Genomic DNA, 27,155 nt, shown 5'->3' with positions numbered 1-27,155 from the left:
TCTCACCATCACAGACACACAGCTGAACCTCCCCACCAGTCTCAGCCCAAAACAACTCAAACAATACTTTTTCACACAGAGAAAGACGGTAAAACGCAGGCAAACTATTTATTTACTGTACCAATAAAACTCCTGGAATAGTTTTCACATACGTCGCCCTCATAAATATCGCTAATTGCCGCATTGCTAATTTCAAAGAATCTGCATGACATTAATTATTCAATGCGAGAATGAAGAATGACGTTCGGGAGGCCCGAATTTTATTTCATCAAAGGGGAAGCCATATTTCATTAGGAATCAGCTGCGGTAGGGCAGCAGCTACAATGAGGACAACAGAGAGGCCTTTAAATAATTAATCAAGCAGGGCCTGGTGACTTGCCTCTGTTTGCACAGAGACAAGGGGAAGAGAGAGCACTAAAACAGGAGCGCAGGGCATAAATAATGTGCTAACACAGTCACAGCGGCTCCCCAGCGTAGCAGTGGAGCGCTGTGTGCTCAGGGTCGCATGATTACATTGAGTATGGAAACAGATACGGAGTCGCGCAGTGCGCAGGGTGCCCGGTTACTTTTCCTTATGGCACAATCAATGATAATCCTGGAAAGAAATGTCTCCATAGCACATCAGAGGACAGGTGATTGGGACAGAGCTTGTTTCTGGCAGAATCAGAATAACCGGGTTAAAGGCTTCGACCGCTCACCGTGGGTTTTTCTGAGCGTGGATGGGCCAAGCACGGTAGACATTCCACTCTGTTAATATCGGAACATCGACCAAATCATTAAATGTAGAATTCCATTATACCTCTCGGTGATGTTGTGTCAGGCGGGTACGCAGGCTCTTCCCTGATCTGAGCTCTTCTGCGCTCCATCCAGAGGCATAGCCATCATCTCAGCCATTTCTCAGCTGTTGTCGAGCCAGCGAACCAGATAAGTGCATTCTTCAGGAGCTGTAAATGAACAAGTCGTCGCGGGTGATTTCACACACAAGGCCAATATTGCCCTGTAAAGATCCAAATGAGTGTGTGGGAGATACTACATTTCGAGTCTTCGTCTTGAGAGTAGCTCCTTGCAAATGTTGGCAAAGATTTTAGCATTCAGTCCAAAATAAAGCAGCTTGCCTGCGACCTTCAGAATCCTGTAATGAAAAACAATGCCTGTGCCTGGAGACTGCCTCAGTAAGATATGATTATTCATTTACAATCACACAGTGTAGATATCCACTGTATGCTCATTTAATAATAACAATAGGAGGTAGTTGTTCAGGCAAAGAAAATGGTAGAACATGCCAGAACAAAATAACTGAGTGTGTGTCGAACTGTGATAAGATGGTTCCAGTTACAACAATGTAGAATTTGAAACTATTGCCAATAAAGGTTTAGCGATTTGCTGTGAAGGCAGAACCTTCATTTTACCCTGAAATACTGTTAATTAGATGTATAATGCATTACAAATATAAGGCATTTACAACCATGTATTGTGATGATTCACAAGTTGAGATGAGATACAGTATATTTTATTTGCATGATATATATATATATATATACACAACATATGCCATTGTAATGACAATATTTAACTCTGCCAATGTAGTTGAGTGTAGTGTATTTCAATAGCCCAAGGCAATATATGCAGATAAGTATTGCTGAATACTTATAGTTATGGAAGAAGCAGTACTGTACAAATGAACAAAACAATTGAGACGAAAATATATAATTGGACACTTATTTATTGTCAAATTAAGTGCCATTCATTTGGTGCAACTACACATACTGTAGTTGCACCTCTTAAATGCCCCCAGTTCTTATTGTATGCAATATTTGCTTATATTTGCATATGCGTCCACTTGCATGCATACACTGTGTAGTATACATATGCCATTAGATTCTTAATTGAATATTACTGCTGAAACTGTTTCATGTTGATGTGTTCTATGAGTGTATGCAAGGCAATTTAATCATCAGACTCTCTCACGAGAAAAGAAGTGAATTTGTAAAGTGCTAAATGTTTCATGTTAATATTCTTTTGTGTATCCATCAGGATGTATTATTTATGTTTCGAGTCTGGGCTGCAAGCTCCAGCAAATGCCAGACTCTGACCACCTGGGATGGTAGCACCATCTAACTCCCAGTCAGATGAGCCAATCCTGAGAAATCCAGCGATTAAATTTTAAAATCGCTCTGCCTGGACGGAATTTGCGCCTTCATTGTGTAACAGGATTTTTCATCCTCTTGAACGGCGAGTACTCCCGAGAACCCAGTTATCATTGGACCGGAACAGCGGGGCCCGCTACGAGCGCTTTAAGTGCTGTGGATGGAATTAAAGGCGTTTAAACTTACCCGAGTAACGGCAATACGCCTCATGTTTCACAAGTGCCTGAAAGTGGAATTTTGTGTTGAAAGAATTGAGCGTTTGCAGTGGGGGGTGGGAATTGAACATGTGCATTGGGATTTTGAACTTCCTGAAGCTGCAAGAGATTTCCATGCACAAATCCCAGCACATATTGAAGAAAACAGTTGGATGGCTGCATAATGAGACTTTCCTACAGAGAGAGGTTTTTCTGGGACAGGCTTTAAATGGTGGTTGAAAAAAACAGGGTGGTGGTGGTGCAATATCACTGTAAATATTTTGACTAAATATTAATATTAATGAAAGGAATGTACTTTGTAGTGTACAACACAGCAAACCCACAGGACATGATTACCACTGTAAGTAATACGGTAAATGCTATTTGACACCATATTTTTTTCATTTTTTTTTTTTTTTTTTAAAGGCAGAATGCTGACAATGAAGTGAGTCAGTCCTGAGAAAAGGCCTTATTCTGTGTCTGCTCCCTCAGGACCTGGCTGTCCCAGACTCCCCACAATGCAGGGAGAATACTGCTTTCTGTCTAATCATTGTTTGAGCAGTGATATCCCTTTTGTCTTGGCCGTTTCTGGATTGAGATGATAAAGCACTGGCCTATAGTTAACTGAAATACGGCATACCTGGAAAAAATTATGCTAGCATGCTCTGTTTGTATGTAGGTGGTTGTCAATGCAACCCATGCCTGCAACTGACATGCAGGTACTGTCTGAGACAATATATAGAAGAGTTTTTGGTAAGATTCCTTGCGCTGTTGGTACACCGTCATTGTGAGTGTGTTGTACAATTTGGTGTGACAGAACTGTGCAATCTCACATTTCCATGCCTGCTCCTGAGCTGGTCATAGACACAGTGATTAGCAGCGCCCTGCACGTTCTCATTATGAGGAGCAGACTGAGTCAGTTTGAGTATGTGAGAAGGAGGATTTCCGCCTCATTTAAGAGCTGATCAAACGTATCAGTCTTTAATCTCCATCAGCACAAGCTTTCCCTGCTGGAATCCGCCTGTTTTGATCACCGTATCACATAGCTGAGTTAGTTAGTCTACATGCGATTTATCTTATGATTGGGGTTTGGAGAGATGTGCAGGTCAAACTGTAACCAGCCACTCCCAAACCCTATGCTTTTGTGCAATTTCTTGTGTAAAGAATTTAAAGTAGCTCTTCTTATCATTAACGAATAAGTCTGAGGGCTGTCTTTTGCATACCGAACTGATAAAAATAGCTGAATGGCACTGACTGCTGAAGAAAAATGTAATCATTACCGTTCATTTAAATCAAGAGGTAAAATCTGGTAAAGAGCTTTGACAAATGTCTTTGTTTTTATTTTTAATGCTTCCCTGCCCAGCATTACTGTTCACTGCTGCATATTTTACTCTATGTTTACTTGTTTAATCTATTAACCTATTTCCCAGGAATGTGCGTTTTAACCACACACTGGCACCGTCTGGAAAGTAATTAGTTCAGCAGAACAAATATTCATCCTTGCAGTTGTGAAAGCTTATTAAGCCGAATGATGATAAACAGTGTTCATTTTCCAGCAACGTGTTCCGCACATGCTGACTCCCATGGATACAACTGCATTTCTTCAGTAAAGTGAGATTTATAATCAGTCAGACAGCCCTCATCACCGATTGCTCAGCAGGGCGGTTATGTCAGCAGTGGTGCTGTTCAGGTCCTGCATTATTTGGCCCATGCTACATTAGACATTTTATATGGGAGTCAGACATGGACTCCACATCTATATATGCTGCTTAGTAAGGATGAGAAACTGTATGTGCCTTCTGGTTCTTCACAGCGATCATAACATTTAGTGAGATTGTTACAGTTAGTTGTAAATGGGTCTCCTTTAGCAAAAGGCTAGGCATCCTACAGTAGGTTGCCAGGTGCTGGCAAAAAAGAGAAAGATTTCAGTTATTTCTCTCCATCCCAAACCTACAGCCTTTTAATTAGGCTGACTGGTGAATTATGCTATTAAAGTGTGACCCCTGAGTTAGCTGAGCTAGCCAGAATACAATTCTATGACAAATCACCTAATAAGTTCCTCCAGCCCTGACATAAAATGAGGGACGGAAAGGTTATTGCAAGGAGCTTGTTCATTAAAATGTGAATATTCCCTCTTAAATGCCTCCAGTTCTTATTGGGCACACAAAGGCAGGAATTATTATATCTCTTCTGTGAACTGTAGTAGGATGCATTAGCTACGCATTTAATTACAATTCTTTGTTATGATTATAAAACTACATCAAAAATATGTATTTATTGTCTCCCGGTGAATAAACTGTGCAACAAGGTTGAAAATGGCTCAAGGTCAAAGTTCACCGAAGATCGTTTGGTGCTTTGAACAAAATAAGTGGCAGTCTGGATGAAGAGAGCATCAGCATACAGATGAGCATCACAATTCCCGTACTGCGTTTTTGTACCATGTTAAAATACTAAATGTATCCAGCTACATTGCACATTCTGTTCAGAGACAATCCATTTGAATATTAATATATAATATATTTTATATTTTATGCAACAAAATGGCCAAGATATGAGAATATGTAGACAAAAGGACTGTTACAGTATATTGAATTGCTCCTACGCTGACATGATACTATTTCATTCAGTGCTTTGAGCTGAGAAACAATGCGGATGCATCCCTTACAACAAGTCTCTATTGCTAACTGCTGTTGTTATTGCCACATTGCTGTCTGGATTGATTGCGGAATTGACTTAATTATATTTCATGAGCCTAACCAGATTTATGTGATCATTATGACAAGTTGAAACATAAAGGCCAAATTTCCCTGCAATAAATTAACGAGGAGATAATAGGGACAGTCGGTGCTGAATTTAACCTCTTTCCAACATTTAAATCATTCCTGCATTGTGAAATTCTGATATTGTACATGTGCATTGCAGATACATTCTCTGCATGTGTTAATTACCTTTCACTCCCACACATCACACAATCTCTTTCTCTTTTCTCTCTCTCACTCTGTCTTTCTCACACACACACACACACACACAGTAAACTATTTTCAGTGCCGGTAATGGCTGAACAGCTGAAATAAAGGAGAGCAGATATGTGAGATTTTAATAAAACTTACAATTTAAGTAACTTCTCTGCTGAGAAGTTCATTGTAATGCCAGCATAGCTGGTAAAGTTAAAAAGATTCTGTTCGGCTGTGCTGTCATTTTAAAGGTGCACCAGGGGAGCGGTTCTCTCCATGAAGTTCAGCTGGGAGGAAGCTCTTTCATGTTGAATGGTCACACTGTTCGTTTGTTCTGTGGCGCTGAGGACAGTTACCTGTGCAAGAAGCAGCAGTTGCAAGGGACAGATAATCTAAGAATTTATAATAATGCCGAAAGGGAAAACTCGACTGCACAAGTTATAATGTAAAAATATTTTAAAATGATTAAGTAGATATTTGCTGAAACAGAAAGGTCAAATGGGAACTCCATGGATCACAGCTGATAATGGTTTTTGGGTCCCGATACACTATATTATTGTGGTATAACCTATGAGGAAACTGGAATGCTGTGTAGACGTCATTAGCTGAACCGCACACTGGTCCAGAAACGTAAATGCCCAACTCTTGTTTAAATGGTACAAGATTGTGTCTGGAAACTGAAGTCAGTTGGCATGTAATACTCTATAAGAATCCTCTTACTCTTACTCTTATTATCCCATGCATACTTCCATCTGTTCTAGTGTCAGTATGTGCTTCCTGAATAAACTCCATTGAATGTATTTGTAAGTTGCGACGCAGCAAGTCTTCATTTCAGGGGGCTGTGCTGTTTCCTTGGGCATTTAGGTTGAGGTTTCTTCAAAGTCAGTAGAATGTCCCTGAAGGTATGAATACACCTTGGTTGTATTTGTTCCACATATTAGAGGCGGCAGATGATCACAAACTTGTTGACCTTGCATTGCATTTCTAAAAGTTACAACAAACTTGACAGGTGTTCAAGGCACAGTGGCAGAGCAAGATGGCAAAGTGAAATTAAGGACTAAAGCCTGATACCCCCCATTGCACAATATTACATGGGTGGTTAGCTCGAGAGCACTGAACAGGGGCATAGACTGGCCTTGGCATCACCAAGTGTATATTTTATGTGTAGTCAAGCATCCAGTGTGACTGTGCAAAGATCCTTTGTATGCTATCACTGCCTGCAAATATCATACTTAACTCAGTCATATCCATTAAGAACTTAGATGGAGTGACATACTGTGTGTTTCCCCTTGCAATATTGTCAGATTACCACACAATATGACCAGGCCTGTTGTTTACATTATCAAGTATATGAAAACTCGAAAAGGTTGGCTTTCCATTAAACTGGAGAACACAAAGGGAAGGATTTAATTTTATTTGAGTCTTCCAGGTTGCAGTGTGGCCAATCAAGCTCGAGACTGCCCTGGGGCCCAAGTGGGAATACAATTTAATGGGATTTTGTGACTGTATGTTTTCAAGGAGATCTGCTATGAAAGTTTGAATTGAGAGGCTTTAAATGTACAGTAAAGGCTTGTTTCTCATGATTGCCTATGGATTGGCTCCTAAGGCAACATGTACAGTTCCAAGGGTTTTTAATATCAGGCCTTCTAAGGGAGTGCATGTGCTTGATTGAAGTTTGGGGTACACTGGATGCATGAACATGCACAGTGAATGGAATGGTGTCTCCTGTTTTGATCTGCTGAAAAAGAAACAGCTCAGGCTAGGTTTTGAAACAACTGGTTGCTGGTTCAGAATTTCAGAGTAGCTCCCAGTTCAACATTGTTTAGCTGGTTCACCAGTTCAGACAAGTTCCCAGCTTGACATGGTTTGACCAGCTGAAGCTATGTTTTGAAACACCTGGTCAACCAGCTACCAGCTCAGATAAGCTACCAGCACTAGCTCGTTGACCAGCTCATACCCAGCTAGATCAGTTTATAAGCTGCCCAGTTTTCAAGCTGGTCCAGCTGGCAGAGCTGGATTTTACAGCAGGGTGGTGATCTGTTTTGGGAGGCTGTGCCTTTCACTGGACTTCATGCTCTGGCAGAAGGTGTCTGTGTCCTCTGCCGCACAGGCTGATGGTTTGTCACTGGATACAGTCTACACCACACCTCTGTCAATATAACACAGCTCTGACACTGTAATCTTCACTAGTGTATCCTTCAGTCTTACAGAGCTGTGTCCTTCAGTGTTACAGAGCTGTGTCCTTCAGTGTTACAGAGGCCCCTGCTCTTACTGTGCTTGTCCATTGAGAGCCCAGCCCATTACACGCACACTGTAGCGTGTCTACTGGCAAAAGCTACGGTCTGATTAAAAAATAGCTGCCAAAAAAGAAGCCAACAGCAGGTGGAGAGAAAAAAAAGCTCTGTGGAACATGGAGAAGAAGTAATTACTGTCAACAGTCACATCAGAAGACAGGTTTTAATGAGCTTGGTCGCTTTTACCCGTTTACCCGCTTAACTGCAATTTTCTCAAATTGTTTGCTGTAAGGATGATGCTTGACAAGTCTGTCTCTCTCTCTATCTCTCTCTCTGTCTCTCTCTCTCTCCTCCTACAGCTGGTTGGCTTTGTGTACGCCTGCTACGTGATCAGTGTGTTCACAGAGGAAGAGGACAGCTGTAAGTACTGACACCCCTCCTCCGGTCCCGTCTCTGGAGCTCTCCAGGGTGAGGCGCTATCTTTAACTAACCGGTTAAACCTCCACCCCATCCCACCCCACCCCGCCCTGCCCACAGTCTGAGGGCTCCATGCTGCATTGCATGTGTGTTCACGCACGGGAGTGTTACTCACGGGACCAAAAGGGGGTGTTTGTGGGTGGGTGGGGTTGGGGGGATTGCACTGTGCCTCTTATCTGACTTTGGCATGCTTTAGACTGTGCTTATTATTCTCCTTACTGACACATGGAAACAGAGTATGCATCAATTGGCCAATTTCATCCCCCCTTCACATGACCTACAGTGCTGATGATAGTAATTGCATGACCGGATTAGAGAGGATAAGGGTGTTACTGAAGGCCCCTCAGTGTGGCCAGTCCATTCTGCAGGCCTGCCTCTCCTGACTGCCACAGTGGAGTTATCATCACCCCGGCATGGACATTGTACATACTAATAGCCTAATAAATATGCTTTAGATGATTTATTCATGATTCATTTTGTCTGACTCCATTTCATTGGCTCTGCCTTTATTAGAATGTGCTAGCTATTAGGCCACAGTAACCATTCATGGAGGCCAGCAGCGGGGCAGTGTTGGTCTAAGGCTGATGAAACTAGAGTGATGTGATCATTTTAGGGTGCTTGTGAGTGGGATTCTGACTGAAATGGACATTACCCTCCCATCTGTGAATTCTGTGATGCATGTAAGCATCAAACACCAGCCATGAAAAACAAATGCAGAAGACAATTTCACTTCACATGTTTTCAAATTATAGGCAGGAAGTGTTAGCTCCCTTTGTTTGTTTGAGAGAGAGAGCGAGACTAAGGTTATAAACACAAGGAACAGACGTCATCACACAAAGAATAAAATTAATTTTGGAAGGATTAGTGAGCATTTCTGACTGTTCCAGGCACCATATTGAGTGCATTTGGGGTTTGCTGCATTTCAGGAGAAAGCCCACAGTGGAAATTCTCACCTCAGCATTACCTTCAGAATCAGAGCACAACTTTAGATTTTAACTGAAGAATAGAGTGTTGTACCTGCTGTAAAGAGTGCCCGTGTTTGACAGCATCCTGTCAGTACAGTTTGGGTGTTAATGCGAGCAGTTCCTCAGCTCTGATAGAGTCAGAGTGAAGCAGAGGGAACAAGGGGAGACTCCACCTGTCTCGGTGTTTTAACATGCTGGTGCGAGCGTCTTTTCTAGTGGTTTGGGTATGAGGCAGAGACAGTGTAATCTCTCAGGGACATGCAGAGTTATGCCTCATTGCTTTGCTCAATAGCGTTTTTTTTTTCAGTTGTCTACACAGAACTCGCTTTCAGTAAACATCTCTGCACAGATGTTACTGGAGGATAGGATGAGACATAAAGCAGTTTTTGTGGGAGGCCAAGTGCACAAGCACTTCAATTTTGCCTTGAAGTCGGTTGACGGCGGGTTTGGCACTTCTCAGTTTAATCTCTACCTCACACCCACGCACGCTCGTGGATGACAATCAGATTGTCAGCAAAAGAGAAACTGAGTGCCCCACATCTTCTGAATATAAACTGATTCTTTGTCACCCAAATCAGACCCCCGTTTAACTTATTTAATAGCACTGCACTCTAGATATGATCTGTGTATACACCTGGATGTTAACGGAGTACATGCAGCTTAAGAACATCACTTGATGATATACAACCCTTTTGCTGCCTGTCTGTCCGAGACTCAGGTGTTTGTGAATTCATTGATTTGAAATTGACTTCAAAGCTCTAGCGCAAAGGCACATAATGAGAAAGTACTTCTTTTTTTTTCATTTGTAATAACCGAGCAGGGCAGAGGACATTACTTTTCAGTCTGTATATTTTACAAAGTGTATGATCCCTGGATGATCTGCCAAATTATATTTGTATTTTATATAAAAATGCCAGTGGAGAGGGGAGAAATCTTATTGGGTCTTCACAGAATATCACCCAGACTGGATCATTTGGATAAAATATTCATGCATACCTTCTATTAAGGACTTATTTGTCTCATAGAGCCCATTAAAAAAGCTTTTAGAGGAGCTTGTTAATTCCCCCAGAATAAGGTCTCATTTAGCCCCTGTTCCCAGCCCCATGTCCTACCAGGGAGCATGCCTATCTTCCCCAGGCAGCCCTCCTTCATCTGGACCCGTTCGGCTTTGTTTAACAGTTCAGATGTTGTTCTGTCGTTCAGTGTTAAAAATACTCTTGTTGAAGCCATCGGCATTGCTCCAGTCTATGGGCTGCATGTCCACAGAGACAAGTAAAAATAGCCGGAATCTATCTCAGGAAAGACAAGTAACCTTGCCAAATGAAATGGCGATACTGATGAAAGTGGAACTGTCTGGATGCCCTTTAATTAAGGATAAGATCTTCATCTCAGCCGTCGGGGATGCACAGCAGTCATGCTCCCCTTTACACGGCTGTGTTTGAAGACTGTTTAACTTCATGCCAACGACCCCTGACCAACATGCACACAGAGTATCTTCAAGGCAAGGAAGTTATGTTAATGACTGGGAGAAGAAGTAATGATACGGACCTGAAATCAAAGAGACTATAGATACCAGTACTTTTTTTTTTTTTTTTTTACACGCGCACACATAGATGCACAACATTTTGATAGCATGATTAACTACACTTTATTGAAGTATCCATGAATAAACAACATTTTAGGAAATAAAATAGAATGATTGCAGATTAGTTTAAATTATCCCACAGATATACAAACATATTTAGGCTTATGGTAGCTTCTGAGGACTGTAATAATAGAATATAGTAATCTCTACTGCATATGTGCAATCAGCACCCTATTTGGCTTATAGAGGTCATTGATTGGTTAGTGATTATTATTAAACCACAGGTCATTCCTCTTGTTCCTACCAAATGTAATGTTGTATTTCTGGCTATAAATCAGTCTCTGCAGTACATGGATGTGGTCTATGGATAAAGAATGCATTGGACATGGCCAATTTCAGCAATGTACAGCACTTTATTATTTTTTTTATTTTTTTTGGTAAGCTCCAGAAATGCTCTCTTCATCACTGATGTGCTTTTGAACGGTCACCATTCGGGGGAGGTTTGTGAGTGCTGTATTCAGTTAAGGGCCCGATAGGATCCTTATGGGAATGTCAATCTGATAATTGGCCAATCAGGTTGATCACAGTAACTGCTGAAGCTTAATAGCGAATGGCAGAGGTGAATGACCTGGTCAGCTGGCAGCATATCTGAGGTTGGTGCTGCAATGGGATGGGCATAAAGTTGCCATTGGACATTGGAAATTCCAGTGAGCAGGACAGGGGAAGTACACATTTAAATAATTTGGCCAATTTATTGATTTATTTCTTTTACATTTATTTTGTTTGCATGCTTTGCATTTCTTTGACCTTCCATTCTCTAAGTCATCTGTCAGTGTTCTCTTTGTGTCAGTGATTAGTGCTCATTGTTTTGGTTCTGTTGTGATTTCAGTTGATTTTATAGGAGGACTTGATTCATACACCTACCACCATTCACCCCAGAAAACCTCCCATGTCCAATTAAAGCCGGTTTATCTGTAAGTAAAGGAAATGGCATTTCCTATTAGTTGTCTCCTTTCTAACTGGACTCAAGGACTAACATTTTGTTGGGATGGTAACAATGTGGTAACAATGAAACCACAACTAACAGTTGCTTAACTACTTACTAACAGCAAGCTTCTGATTATGGTTCTGTGGGCTTCAATGATCGAAAAAGAAAATCCTCAAAATTATTTTTTATTGTTTCTAAGTTGTTTGCTTTATTTTTGGATGGAGGGGTGGGAGCTGGGAGCATGATTTGTTCACAAGTTTAGGATAAATGTTGAATTTGTAGCATTAGCAACAAGGCCATGTTTCATAACAGGGTCCTATGTTCTAATATATCACACAACTTCCACACAGTGAGCAGTGTTAGACACAAATCATACAAAGACAAGCTCTTGTTTTGCACAGAAGACCTGCTCAAAGATCCTGCCTTTAATTCTGATGTAGATTTAAAATGAACTGTTTGTCTTAGTATGAGGTTCATATGGACCTCACATACAGAAAGAATGGCATTTTCTAAGAAGACAAAAGTGTAGCTTTAATCATTGTTTTTTCCTTCAGAGGTAACAGTGACCTGCAATGCATCCTCATTTAAACTGTTTCAAAAAGCAATGAATAAATTAGTAGGGATGCACCAAATCCATACTGTCAGGTTTCAGCTGAATGCTGAATCCAGCACAAAAGATTTGGCAGAATACCAGCCCGAAAAAACCCTAAAATATACATCATGTCTAGTAATGGATTTGCAGTATACCCCACTGTTTCAGAACTGCCAAAAGCTGGCACCAAACCCCTTTCTATGTATCGTGCAGTGCTCTGTTATCCAAGGACACATTTAATGTCTGTGTACTGTTGACCTCATGCTGTGTTACTTTACAGCTATTCAAGCATAGCTGGTCATTAGCATCACATTGTACTCCACCATGTTATTTGTCCAGATGGGAAACTGGCTTTCACCATACCAAAACCATACCAAAACATTTAAACTTAAGGATATGAAGCAGCTACATAATTTGCCAGTTTGGTTATGCAGTGATAAGCTTGCTTGAATTTAGTTAAAATCTGCTCATTTGAGGAAATCTAGTGCTGAATGTTTGTTAATTAGCTACACCAGTAGCATTAGGCCGTATTGTTTGTCTACAGCAAAGTTCCCCATCTGCAACACAACTGTAGAACAGCTGAATTGGCACCTTCTCCAAGTCCATCCAATCAAGGAGCTCTTTCTACAATTTGATTCTGGAATGTTGAACAGTTTAAGAAACTACTTATTTTGCTCTGGCCACTTATCATGTCGGAAAAACCATCAGAGCCCAAGAAGCATAGGAAGTAATATCAATTAGACCAAAACTAGGTGCACATATTGTAATTGAATCTAAGACTTGACAGTGCATGCTTTATACTTTGACATTGTGCTCAATTTCATTTCAATTGTGTTGTACTGAGAGGAGTACTTGGTCATTTTGTTGTGGCCAAGGCAGTTAGCTAGCTAGCACCTACATAATGTATGGGCATAATGTTAACTAACTTTAAAGGCCTCCTGAAAAATGCCTGTAAAACAGAGAAGACATCTAACATAATAATGCATTTATCGAGTAATCAGCCATACTAACATAAATCTGTAATAATAAATACAGCCATTATCAGATGGACGTTCAAAGTTTTTCTTCTGAAACTTTCTGCCTCTTTCATTATCTTACCCACAGTAACAGAATACAACTGTACTAATCAGTGTAGGTATAGCAGACATGACAATACTACATTCTGATGAATCATTTCATAATTAGCGCAATTTCACTCTGCAACATTTTGCAACATTCCACCAGATAGGAAGCTATGAGAGATGACACTGAAGTTGTGTCGATAAAGACAATGAAAACAGGGGCACATGGTGTAACCAATCCAGGCTCTGTTTAGTCTTTCTTTATAGAAATTGGAGGTTGTGTGCAAACAATGTGAATCTGTTTGGAGGCTGTATGTATACACCTCTGCGTTGACCGCTGCAAAGTCTTTTTTTGTTCTTTAATTTTCTCAGTATCTATTATATCTAGACAAAACACTATATACACTGTGTATTGTTGCTCACAGCCTTTTTAAATGTATTCTTAAAATGATCACATTTCACTGCAAAACATCATCTATCACTCTTTCCCAGAAATGTGACTGAACCTTACAATCAGTCAGCAGATCAGCTGGGTTACTGACTGACAGCTTTGACCTTTTGAGAGATATGTCTAGTCTAGCCAGGAAAAACAGTGGAGGCTGATGTGTATCACGGTTTGGAATATTCTTTCAGATCAACAGACATCTGCAGTCACCAAGGGCAAAAGCCAGTAAAAACACTGTGATGTCAGTAAATGAACAAAGCCCCTGCTGACCATGTTTTCAGTTGAATCTTGTTCTGCACTCGCAGTGTGTTTTTCTCTCAAGTGAAATGGTGTATGAACAGTTTGCTTTTCCCAAAGTCACATTTCCCTCACCCCTTCATGTTCCTAAATAAATCTCTCCTAAGTGATTGATTTGGAGTCATTCAAGCTGTGTAGCAGAGATGAATGGGGTCACAGAGACTGCAATGACATCTTCTCCTGTTTTCACATTTTTAGATGACCCTACTTCTACTACAGTGAAAACATGTTTGTGGGGATATTAGCTACGTAGATTATGATTTCTTTGCACAAAGCCACAGCTATTTGTAAATAATAACATGGCCGCTGGAGTAACCCACACTGTGCATTAAATGGAATCTCCTGTGAAAATGCAGAGCATTTCATCTCTCAATATAACTCTTACTGCATATCTTATATCAGGTGTACACTTTTAATGGTCATTGATTTGTTTGATACAAAGCAGAGACATTAATCCTAATCAATGACCATGCAAACCCCACCCCTAGATACTGAGGGCAGCGACACCCCTGGGCCCTATGACATGGGAGTTTAATTTGAAATCAGAGAAACCAGCAGTCCCATAGTGCAATGCTCCATTGTGTTTGCAAACCTGATGTCTCTGTCTTTAATATGAGTAACAAATGTAAGAATTTTGAACCATGATTCATCATTTTTCATTTTATGTATTTTGATTTATTTTCCCCCCCACAGGTTCCTTCTAAAGATGCCTTTCAAATGCTATTGATGAACGGAAAGCCAGTGAAGTGACTTTTGTATCATTAATGCTGAAGTTTATGTCGCTCTTTGCAGATCTAAGTAAATGAGAAGCAGATGCCAGTGTACCGGAGACACCAAAAAACGTGAAGAGATCCGCTGTGTGCCACACAGTGCTGCGTGAAACAGCTGGGCCTGTACATATGTGAGTGTGTGAGCTGGATGTTAGGGTGTGTGAGTGTGTGAGCTGGATGTTAGGGTGTGTGTGTGTGTGTGTGAGCTGGATGTTAGGGTGTGTGAGTGTGTGAGCTGGATGTTAGGGTGTGTGTGTGTGTGTGTGTGTGTGTGTGAGAGCTTGATGTTAGGGTGTGTGTGTGTGTGTGAGCTGGATGTTAGTGTGTGTGTGTGTGTGAGCTGGATGTTAGGGTGTGTGTGGGAGCTGGATGTTAGGATGCGTGAGTAAGTGAGCTGGTTGTTAGGGTGTGCGTGTGTGTGAGCTGTATGTTTTGGTGTGCATGTGTGAGCTGTATGTTAGGGTGTGTGTGTGTCTGTACATGTGCACTCACACACCATCAATCTTTGACCAAATTGATCACTAGGCAGCCCTCTGTAAAAAAATGAATAAATCCAAATTCTGTACACATTTTTTTAATCAATCTAATCTTTCTCTGAGCCTGTAACCCATGGACTATGGTATGTGGGGTCAGTTGGCGATGTGTAATTCCAAACAGATGTTTTTTGCCCATCCTCTTTGTTTTATGAAATATTCACAAAATCTGACGTGGCACTTGTGATACCCATGCATTTTCAGTGGTAGAATTCATTTTATCCATTTAAATATGAGGGACATCACATAAACTATTTCACAATTAAATCCTAAATGGACTTGCTTTCATAATTGTGTATCTCCTGTAAAAAGTTTTAATATGTTCATTTTGGTAATGTACCTATATGTCACTTTTAGTCTTATCATTTGTACATAATGTGTATGCTGTGCTTTGAATCACAAAAATATAATTAATTGCAAGGGTCCAAGTCTTTTTTGAACAGGTTTTTTTTTTAATCTTGATCCAAACTGCAACTAAAATTTAAGCAAGGAAGCTTTTCTCACAAAGGTTCAGTAATTGCCTCAAATATTACCAGATGCAAATCCTAATTCTCAATTCTACGTACAATAATCCTGTCAGTACACTTGTGTAAATAAGAACATTATACAGCACATATATGGACAGATTTAACCTTTGTTACATATTCAAATTTTCTGTGTGTAAAACATTTCACATTTAGTGAATGACAATTCAGACAGAATATGTCAAATAATAATGGTCTGTACCTTAACATACTTGCTACATACAGTGAATATCATTCCATTCTCCCATATCAATTAATATTCTCCCACACCATATTAAATGAAAAGCTTTGAGGTTTAGCTATACAGAGGGGGTCAGATCAAGTGGTTCTGTTGAGTGACTTTGTATTAGGTAGACAGTGTCTACTCTGAATTTGCAATGGTGTATGTGGCACATCTGTGATGTTTTGTCTGATTTCAAATACTTTTTTTTTTTCCATACCGGATAGTGATAAAGCACATGTTCTGTGACATTTGAAATAGTGCCTTTTATATCTAGTTTCACCTTATACAGTACTTCACATTTGAGGCTGTTTGTGTTAATATTGTGAGCATTCATGTTCATTTTCAGTGTGGCAAAGGGGCATTTGGAGCCAACTAAATGTTAGATGTCAGTATGTTGATAATGTGTAATTTGTACACATTTGTATATCATCAGCAAACCAAGGCCACAGAGTGGGAAAAGTATTGCCCTGTCCATGACATTGGAATAGACTGGCATTAAAGGACACAAAGAGGATGATCAGATGGAAGAATCATATCTGCCGTGTAACTATTCCTGCAGCCAGACCTCACAAGGTTGAGCTAAAGGGACTATTGCCATCTGCTGGGAATATACAGAAATGAACAGTGATGTGTTTAAAAAAAAAAAAACTGGAAATCATATGCAAAGTGTGTGAACAGACCTGAAATTTACTACTAATATAAAACAGAATCAAGAATTGTGAGAGAGAAAGTGCAGTAAGTAGTGTGTTTTGTCAATTATCTTACATTTTGACTCAAAATATCTTGGATCTTGAATGGGGCTTTGTCACAGAACAAATGTTTCATTTAAACAGACAGTATACTTTGTGCAAAAAAATGTTTCCAATGTACATCACAGAGCTTAATTTAGGGATTGTACAAAATGTTTTTTGATGTAAAATACTATTGGATGCATGCACAGATTGTTTTTTATTTTATTTTTTGTGATTGCTGTGTTTATCCTTTTTAAAACCCATCGTTTGGGTAGATAGATAAGACCTGAATGAAGGTTGTATATAATAAACTATGTTACTTGTGCCATTTACAACATAAAGCCGGAAACATTAAATGTTAGCTGTGTGCAATCTTTCCACACTTCACAGCCCCCAGTAGCATTTTGAGCTCTTGGATGTATTGGATGGATAGCCGGTTGACATCTAGGCTATTGGCACTGTCCCTTTATTGTTTATGAAACAAGGACAACCCTCCACCTTATAGGCTATTTTCCATACTACAGCAACTGCCAGGTTAATAACACTTGCAATAAAGTAATATTTATTCTTCCTTTGAAAATGTAAACAAATACTAATTCAGGCATTGTGTGAAGGTTTTAGTCATTGGATGTTTTGTCTGCGTGTGTGTGGGTGAGTGTATGTATGAGTGTGTATAGAACAGTACTTTTTGCACATTTAATTTTTACCTTATGTAAAATCTACCTTCTTTTGTGATCTGACAAGTATTATTAATAGGACCACAATGTTAAAAAAAACAACTACAACAAGAAAAAACTCAGCAAGATAGAACCTTGCCTTGCTACCATGTGAAAATTAGTGTTAATAACAGGACATTTCTTGTCGGTTATTAATAAACTGTAAATTGGAATAAGAATCGAGTCAGTTCTTTTTTCAGCTGGGACTTCAATAGGGGAATTGTTAATGCAGAAATACACTCACCAAGCACTTTATTAGGAACATTTTTACTTTATAACACCTACTTCATGCGATTGTCTAATCAGCCAATTGTGTGGCAGCAGTGCAATGCATGAATTCATGCAGATACGGGTCATGAGCTTCAGTTAATGTTCACATCAGCTATCGGAATGGAGAAAAATGTGATCTAAGTGACATTGACTGTGGAAAGATTGTTGGTGTCAGACAGTCTCCAGAATTAGCAGAGAATGGTGCGAAAAACAAAGAACATCCAGTGAGCAGCAGTTCTGTGGGAAAAAATGCCTTGTTAATGAGAGATGTCAGAGGAGAATGGCCAGACTGGTCAAAGCTGACAGGAAGGTGACAGTAACGCAAAGAACCACGTTAACAGTGGTATGCAGAAGAGCATCTCTGAACACACAACACATCAAACCTCTAAGTGGCTAGGCTACAACAGCAGAAGACTAAATAAGTTAAAAAAAATGATAATAAAGTCTTATAAATTCCTAATAAAATTCTCACAAAGTGTATATATTTTTACAAAAAATATTCCTCTGAAATCTTGTCACGGGCCTGTTAATCTACTGTATGCTAAAGCATACTCTGACATATGAAGAAAGATTAAAGTACTGCATGTGTTCTTAGGAATATACAGTAACACATAAAACTATCCACCAAAGCAAAGTATCCAAAATATCCAAACTGATGGAAGTTCTGATTGGCCTATAGCTGTCAGTGCTAATGACTGCAGTGGCCCGAGCCAGCAGTGAGATAGCCCTGATGCACTGTAGAACACAGTCTCACTGACCACTCGGGGAACATACAAAACAGCTGGAAGCTAATGACTGCCCAGGTATTCACGCATGAATGTTCCCTCTCTTCATTCAGTACTGTTCTGTATTATGACCAATAATGACTCAGTATATCAATACAACATGGAACAAATAACAAGACATTTTTTTTCACCTGATTTTTATTGTTCTGCCCAGCCTGTCATGGAGCTGTATAGTTTTATGCAGTGTATATGATTTTTTTAAAATTAAGACAAACAGCCAAGTAGGGATTTGAAGGCAATGATAACAAAACACTCTGAGCGCAATGCATTCTGGGACAGCAGTGCAGAGCCTTACCGTATCCTGGTTATACTGCTTCACAATACTCTTTAAACAGCTAACACAGATGTACAGTAAAATATGACATACAACACAGCTGTGAGCCACAGCTATATAGTATGATTTTGATTCAAGTATAACATTCAAGTATATTACATTAAATTGATATATAAATGGCTATATAAATTAATGTAACCTGAATTTGGCTCCAAAAGCACAGGTTTGATCATCATTAATACTGTTAGGCATTGATTAGAAGACGAATCAGTGAGTCTATTTCAACTATGGCATGAGTGAAAAGGCTAGTTCTCTCAATGTCTGTAGCCCAATGGAAATTCAAATCAGACACACACATTTTATTCCATTCTTGCTTATAGCTCATTTCCCATATACTATAAGGCATAGGAGCCAGACCTTCATAGAAAGCCTTTCTAAAAAGATTAACCCACAACACAATACATTCTTTTCCCAAACAATTCAGATCAACAAATGTGCCATTATGCACTTGGCAAACTTACAATAAATACACCTTGTACTTACTTAAAGTATCTTGCCAGCAATACTAGTTTCAAAGAATGCGCCCAAAATAAAATTCTTGTTTTTAGCAATCAATAAATATTTCTGTAATACTTTTGATATTTTATCTCAATATCAAAAATGCAACATCTTCCATCATATTAAAATACATACTCTTTGAAAGACATAAAAGCTGCAGCCACCACTCATTAGAGTCAGTGACGATCTGGGCAGACTGCAGGCACCTGATCAGCTACAGGTGGTGCCATTCTGCAGTGAGGCAGACCCAAAATCGCAAGGCCTACAGACACTGCAATATTAACACATTCCCTACACACACTGCCAATATTAACACAGTTTGCGTTGTCCCTTTTTGGCTCAAGCTGCACAAATCTAGCAGGGGAAGTGACATTGGGTCACATGACCAGCCGGCGGCCCACCTGTAAGAGCACTCAGCAGCAGAGCCACAGCTGGATCAGGGGTAAGGGACACCAGCTTCTGACACCTTCTAGAAGTGAAGAGTTCACACATCAGGGCAGCAGAGTACTTACAATAAAGCCCTGGAGGAAGACAGACAGTTAGATATACGAGGCACATAACAAAGCCCTCCTGAGGGCTAACAGGCAGCGAACCATGCTAAACTACGCTTGATGGGACAAATCCTTCCCTGGACAGTAAAGTTTTTTATTTATTTCTGGTTTCTGTCACCCATCTGAATCAAAGTCTGTCCTCTTCCTAAGCACGGCAGATGGCTTTGACGTTGCTGTCCACATTCTCCTTATAGATCTTTGTCAGAGATGTGTGAGAAGGCAATTTCTGTGCCCACCAATGTGTGCACAATAACATTCCCAAACAGACAAAAACACAAACGGACACCCACACTTCCAGCTGATGGACCAATGAAAAGAGATAACAGGCCATGCAACAACATGACAAATACAGGAAACTTCACCACAGGGCCTTGATAGTTTCCCCAAACAGGGACTCACAACTCTAGAATTACACTTCCGTGGGGCGACTAGAGTGTTGCCAAAAAGGTCCTATTCATTTGGACAGTGTTGGAATGTCACAAGAATACTACAACTTGATGTGAACTTCCATCATACAGCATTTTCTGACCAACTAACCCTGAAATAATTCTTGATCATCCTTTCGAAACATTTCGTATTTTAACACATTTCAATTTCAAGAAAAATTTAAAAAGATGCACAGCATGTTCAAACTAAAATGCTACATTAACATTTTTCTTTAAAAAAATCTATTTAAAAGCATAAATCTGCACAAAGGCAGACTTGGACCCTGTATAAATAGGACTGTAGTTGTAGATCAAAGCATCACGCTCCTCTTCTTCACTTGGAAACTGATGAGAGCTTTTTCTTGCTGTAAATAAAACATGGACTGAATCAATTGTCAGAACATTTCACCACCAGAAATATTTAGTGTTATAAAAGAAAATTTTACATGACAGCAAGCCAAATGAGAAGCACAGGCTCGTAAATTTTACTATCGCACTCATATAAAAAAGAAGAACGTATAAATGTCCAATTACTGTAATGAAGTGAACACATACAAAATAAAATGCATGCATGTTGTCACATGTTACCTTCATTGACGAAGAAGTCAGCCATGTAAAACATAGACTTGACCGCAGAAGGGGAGTGTGGAATATAAGACCTGGTCCACTCAAAGGCATTCTTTTCCGGGTGCCACTGCGTCCCATAGAAAGGGAAGTCATATGCTGCGAAGTGAACCAAGCACTTTGAATTTCTTAATTTTCTCAAAGACAATGCCACTGTGAATATACTCTTCATGAAAAATGCACATATTCATAAGTAAAAATGATCTTGTCAGAGTCCCAGGCATAAAATACTCAAATGTCTCAATAACTGCAGGCTTATCAAATGCAGAACTGATTTTACAGAACACAAGAATTTCATAGAGCACAGGTCTTTTGCAGTTAATTGCGCATGTAACACATCCAAATCTGTACGCCCAATTATTTTTCTGGCATACATATATCCGATGTCCAGTCCCTGCCACCGCGTACTGACGTGTGCAAGCTGCTGTCATGGGAAAGATGCAGAGCAGAAAATCAGATAAAACTCTTTTACTGAGGAGTGAGCGACTGAGCTGTTGGCAGTGGAAGAATCACATGGGGGGAAAAATGACCTGCTTTTCTCTTGTGATTTATTCAGCCTGTGAAATGTGGTTATGTTTCCACAGCTCCACGTGGGAAGGAGCCATCCACAGTGGCAGTGCCATTGTTAAGGGTGACTGTCTGACAGTGTGTCAAGGGCAGGAGCTGAGCGTCACCACCAGGGACAGCTCCTCTATTATTAATGCTTCCTCTGGTTAGGTTGAAGGTTGCACCAGTGCTTGTCCCAATTCATGCGTGTGTTCACAGCCAGTTTACCGAGTTATCCAGCGCCCGCTGCTGTGTAATTAACCTCACCAACCAATGAACATGCTGATAGTGTCTTTTGTTTCACAGCATAACAGAAGTCACGGTGCATGGTTATTGTACATGCCCCTTACATAGGAATTTTAATCTGTCCCACGAGCACCACTGCCCCTAGCCCCTATGCTCCTTGATTCCAATCCTCAACACACATATGCACCAGTGAGGGCTAATTTAGGAACACGACACACAAGACTGCTGTGCTTATACTGTATTCTGCAACACCCCTTGATTATTTCTATGAGTGGTCTCAGTATAAGAGTTCTGACTGAATTTCTGCACGTTTTGTGCTTTGGACAAATCAGATGTTATTCCAGTGTGTACAGTTCCTTTTTTCCAGTGACAACTTTACTAGGTTGACTTGTATTACAGTTTGTTAATGCAAATATGTAATCAGCCAATTATGTGGCAGCATCTCAATGCACAAACGCATGCAGACATGGTCAGGATGTTCAGTGTAGTTCAGACCAAACATCAGAATGGGGGCAAAATCTATTTCCTAATGATTGTTGGTTTGAGTATCTTAGACACTGCTGATCTCCTGGGATATTCATGTACAACAGTCTCTAGTGTTTACAGAGAACGATGAGAAAATCAAGACAACCACTGAGTGGCTCGTTAATGAGAGAGGTCAGAGGATAATGGGCGGACCAGTTCAAGTTAAAACAGTGGTATGCAGAAGAGCATCTCGGAACACACAACACATCAAACCTTGAAGTAGATGGGCTACAGCAGCAGAAGACCAATAAGACTAAGGTCTAATAAATACCTAATAAAGTGGTCACTGGGTGCATTTTCTTAAAGAAAGAAAAGATTTTGTACAGCACCTTTTCAAAAACATTTTTTGAGTTTTCTGAGTACTAAATATAGTTTATCGAGAGACTCACCTTCCATGGTTGACACAAACTCCACGTTCCCATCATTATTGGTGGTCAAGACGCTGTAGAAATCTCTCAGCTCCATACTTTTATTGTAGCTCTGGAAAAGATTGCAGACCTCATGTAGGCAATTGCAAAATACTTTAAAAAAATAAAACTAACGGGCAGTATAGTAGGTATAGAAGGTTTAACGTATCATTTACAAAGCTTGAAATACACAACATTTAACAAGTGCCGGTTTACCCAGTTTTGAACATGAACTGCGAGCTACTGCCTGACTGTACCTCAGTGGTGAGACTCCACTGATGAGAGTTTTCGGTTATTGGTTCTGAGGCCAGAGCACTGATTACATCTGCTGGGAAGCCACTGAAGAGTCGGCTCTCTGCTGAATCTACAAACACACAATCAACTCAATGATAGGACACAGTCATTATCTCAATAATTATCATCATTCAGCCCCTATATTCAAGACATTTAGGTATTGTTTTTGTAGTGTTTTTCCCATGATTAGAACCCACCATTTGTAAAAATCAATGGAAGTGCAACTCCAGATGTGTTTGTAGCAGTCAGCAGAACCTTTCCACTGGTCAGGTATGTCAGCTCCTCAAAGCCAAGGCAGGTACCCCATATAGGGAAGTAGTCACCTTTATATTTAGCCTAGGGGGAAAAAAGTAAAGAAAAATAAATCACATGACAATGTGGTAATATAACTTAAACAAAAGCCTGGGTAGGCTTTGATTTGAAAAATTCCAAATATAAAAACAAAACAAACCTTTATAGCAAGCTCATAAAATATACTTGCAGCTGTAGCATACCCAGAGGCGACTATGCTGACACCTCCCCCCGGAAACAACACTCTGCAGAAGAAATAAATTAATCATTTATTGTTTTATATAAACGTTTGTGCATAAAAATGTAAGGTAGGCCAAGGACCTTTCCAGCTCTGGCCAATGGGGGCTTTGTGGATATTGAATAACATAACATAAAGATTTTGGAATAATTTATCTTACACCAAAGGTGTCATAAAATGATAGCAATGTCACAATAATAGTAAGTATTATTATTATTATTATTATTATTATTATTATTATTATTATTATTATTATTATTATTATAAGAGCTGGATCACTATAGGAATTGTGTACCCCGAAACAACAGTCAAAAACAGAAACTGCGGCCTGTAGTGTAGTGGTTAAGGTAAATGACTGGGACACGCAAGGTCAACGGTTCTAATCCCGGTGTAGCCACAATAAGATCCGCACAGCCGTTGGGCCCTTGAGCAAGACCCTTAACCCTGCATTGCTCCAGGGGAGGATTGTCTCCTGCTTAGTCTAATCAACAGTACGTCGTTCTGGATAAGTGCGTCTGCCAAATGCCAATAATGTAATGTAATGTAATGAAACACTTTAACCCTTTCAGTCTGAAGAGTGCCATATGTCACTCAAGTGTAACTATTGTAAAATCCCAAGAGTGCCATACGTCACTCAAGCGTAACTATTGTAAAATCCCAAGAGTGCCATACGTCACTCAAGCGTAACTATTGTAAAATCCCAAGAGTGTCATATGTCACTCAAGCATAATTATTGTAAAATCCCATATGCCATCTGGCACTCTCCACCTTATACCTTTTCAACCAATCAAAATGACTGCTAGACAATTGTTTTGAACCCCTATTGTATTCTAATCAATTGACGATATCTTGAAATTATCATGCTGTCATACAAGTATATTTCGTATTTTGTGGAGAAAGTGAAGTGAGTTATGGAGTTATGGCAGCGGCAATGAAAATTCTGAATGGCTTTACATCAGAGGATTTTGAGGGAAGTTTTGTATTTTATTGTAAAAGCATGCAGACATGGTCGAGAGGTTGTTGTCTAACAACTCTCACGACTATTGTGCATGAAAATCCCAGGAAATCAGCCACTTCTGAGATACTCAAACCACCCTGTCTGGCACCAACAATCATTCTGAACAACAACTGAACCTCTTGGCATGCTTTTATGCATTTTGTTTCTTCCACATGATGATTAGACATTTGCATTAACAATTGGGTGTACAGGTCTACCTAATGAAGTGATCATTGAGTGTATGAGTATGTATACTCCGTACTATCTACATACCCCACACAAACTCAAAGGTAATGGTGCAGACTTACCCATTGATGGCATTAAACAGCCTTTCATATTCATTGTAAGTCTGGTTTATTCTGTGACAATTGAAAGAAAAAGAAAATATCAAAATATATCAGCTTGCAGCTCTGTAAGAAAATTGGGAAACTGTTAAAGTATGCAGATTGGGGAAGTGAACGATGAGTGATTCTTACTTCACTGGTACAACTCTAGCTCCAGCAGACTCCAAGTATTTCACGTACGATGCAGCAATGTAAGAGCTTCCGAGGGGCAGAGGTTTGTATAATTCTTGAGCCAACACACCTAGGGGAATTTAATGTGTTAACAAACAGACATAGGCTTGAATTACTGACAACATACATATGAAAAAGGCACAGTACATCTATGACAATATATGTACTGAACACTTTTTTTGACAGTATTTTAATATTTGACACAACTACATCTAGTTGGGCTAATGCAGTGGATACCAAACTCTGTCCTGGAGTGTAGTCTTACTTTTACATTTTTATGATTTCAAAATACATTTCTTAAATGTATCATATTTGATGCAGTAGGCGTTTCAGTCATATTCTTAATTTAAAGAGTAGTGACCACAAAAAAAAAATCGGTCTACTGAATTTTTACAATATTGAAGGGAGGAAACCCACGCAAACACGGAGAGAACATGCAAACTCCGCACAGAGAGGCCCCGGCCGGAAAACAATGGATTTAAATTCAGCTGTAGAGCTCATTTTCATATGCTGTCCCTGAAATGCATAGTTAAAATTCAATAAAAGTGCTATGTGCACATAATACAAGACTTTACAATATGTACTTTACAAAAAAACTGACACAAACAATACAAGGCAACACAGTATGTCATGGGAAACAGCAGCATTGCATGGCAATAAGTGCTCTAAATGCTTAGAACTGTGCATAAAAGTGGAGACATTAGTGGCTACATATCTTTCTAGCTGTTAACCACATCTTGATTTGAGCTTTAAAACTCATTAAAGTTATGCGCTCTCTGGTGTGGGTGGGTGTAGTGTTCCATAGATTAATTGCTCTACACGAGAAAGCTGCTTTACCAGCTTACAACTTACGTATGATCTTGCTCTTACAACAGCTCTTGTTGTTCTGGTGTTCTGAAGTATGTATTTGGAGTATGTGAAGTATTTCTTCAGTGATGGTGGAGCCATATTATTAATTATTTTGTAAATTAAGTGAGCATCTGCATGAGGTAGGAAACTGAAAAATTAAAATAAATAGTATTTCCTGATTACATTACAATGGGGAGGGATTGTTGTTTTTTTGCCAAGTATTTTTAATGTTCCTTTTATGACGCGAGTAGTTGCACTTTCACATAAACTGTGTTAGCGGCTGCTGATGGACCGTTGTCTTATCGAGTCGGGGTTATTTCTGTAAATCTCATGTTTGTAAAGGTAGCTATTATGGATTTTTTTTTTAAAGAAATGCTCGCTCGATATTGTCAAAGGTCGTTGAAACATATGCATTTCGAACAGGTAGGTTGTTGTCTTTTGAATCCGCATTCAGAATTTGTCATTTGTTTCAGTATTTGACGTTTCGATCACGAGTTATTGAAGCTGAAATCCGGATATCGCAAAATGAAACCAACTTTTTGTCAATACGCTAAAACACTAGTTACGTCGACCTAGTTGACGTTAGTTCCCTATTATCGCATAAAGAATAAAAACTCACCTATGACTGGCCTGTTGTTCATTTCTTTTGTCAAAACTGCAGGTAAAACAATAAAAACAAATAGACATATGAAAGACTTCATGTTATAATTCACGGTCATGTTAGCAATCACTGACGGCACTTGTATTTCTGAATACCAGAATGAAAACGAGCAAGATCGCTTATTAGCACTTGAGAATTTCAAGTAGCCTACAGTTCTGCGGTTCACCCTTTAATCTCTCACACCGAATAAGCATTCAGCATAACCTGCCGAAGTATTAGTCTTCTTCTTTAGTGAGGTTTAACGGTGGTTTGCAAACGTGTGTGCATTACCGCCACCTACTGAATGTATTACGTGATCTCTACTATACACTCACTGAGCACTTTATTGGGTATTTGTTAGACTTATTGGTCTTCTGCTGATGTAGCCTATCCACTTAGAGGTTTGACGCGTTGTGTGCTCTTCTGAATATCACTGTTGTAATGTGTAGTTATTTGCGTTATTGTCACCTTCCTGTCAGCTTTGACCAATCTGGCCCTTCTCCACTGACCTCTCCCATTAACACGGTGTTTTTGCAGAACTGCTGCTCCTGGGTGTTTTTCCCACCATTCTCTGCAAACACTAGAGACTGTTGTGCCTGAAAATCCCAGGAGATGAGCAGTTTCTGAGATACTCAAACCACCCTGTCTGGCACCAACAATCATTTCATGGTCAAAGTCACTTAG

At 39.7% G+C, this 27,155-nt stretch overlaps 2 protein-coding genes across 9 annotated transcripts in view; one reads left to right on the top strand and one right to left on the bottom strand.

Moving 5' to 3' along the window:
• Positions 1-17,615, top strand: part of LOC133126158 (sodium/potassium-transporting ATPase subunit beta-1-interacting protein 3) — a 92,284-nt gene extending 74,669 nt beyond the window's left edge. For 3 of the 8 annotated variants that reach the window (XM_061238054.1, XM_061238053.1, XM_061238055.1), the window contains exons 5-7: positions 7,889-7,949; positions 11,446-11,530; positions 14,732-17,615. In XM_061238054.1, the coding sequence (XP_061094038.1) occupies positions 7,889-7,949; positions 11,446-11,530; positions 14,732-14,741 (156 nt within the window). In that variant the 3' untranslated portion in view covers positions 14,742-17,615. Of the gene's footprint in view, positions 1-7,888; positions 7,998-11,445; positions 11,531-14,731 lie in introns of all 8 variants that reach the window. The other 5 variants (XR_009708506.1, XR_009708507.1, XR_009708508.1 and 2 more) reach the window with 5 other exon arrangements.
• A 2,663-nt stretch (positions 17,616-20,278) lies between these two features.
• On the bottom strand, positions 20,279-26,705 carry ggh (gamma-glutamyl hydrolase (conjugase, folylpolygammaglutamyl hydrolase)). Its single transcript, XM_061240318.1, has 9 exons — positions 26,451-26,705; positions 24,944-25,052; positions 24,776-24,826; positions 23,393-23,477; positions 23,139-23,277; positions 22,905-23,011; positions 22,630-22,720; positions 20,888-21,022; positions 20,279-20,664 (listed from the first exon to the last, which is right to left on the bottom strand). The coding sequence occupies exons 1-9, from the start codon at positions 26,548-26,550 to the stop codon at positions 20,543-20,545; spliced, it is 939 nt and encodes a 312-aa protein (XP_061096302.1). The 5' UTR covers positions 26,551-26,705; the 3' UTR covers positions 20,279-20,542.
• Between the last annotated feature and the right edge of the window lie 450 nt (positions 26,706-27,155).

The sequence above is a fragment of the Conger conger genome, chromosome 4 (genome assembly GCF_963514075.1).
Source record: "Conger conger chromosome 4, fConCon1.1, whole genome shotgun sequence".
NCBI classification, from domain to species: domain Eukaryota; kingdom Metazoa; phylum Chordata; class Actinopteri; order Anguilliformes; family Congridae; genus Conger; species Conger conger.
The sequence above is the reverse complement of the archived record's forward strand: the minus strand, read 5'-3'. Positions and strand labels throughout refer to the sequence as shown.

Excerpts from the sequence above, each read along its gene's own strand:
- ggh (XM_061240318.1), bottom strand. The coding sequence starts at position 26,550 with ATGACCGTGAATTATAACATGAAGTCTTTCATATGTCTATTTGTTTTT. Across the intron at positions 24,827-24,943 it reads GCTAGAGTTGTACCAGTGAA|AATAAACCAGACTTACAATG; the intron begins GTAAGAATCACT and ends CAATTGTCACAG. Across the intron at positions 20,665-20,887 it reads TGACTTCTTCGTCAATGAAG|CAAGAAAAAGCTCTCATCAG; the intron begins GTAACATGTGAC and ends TTTTATTTACAG.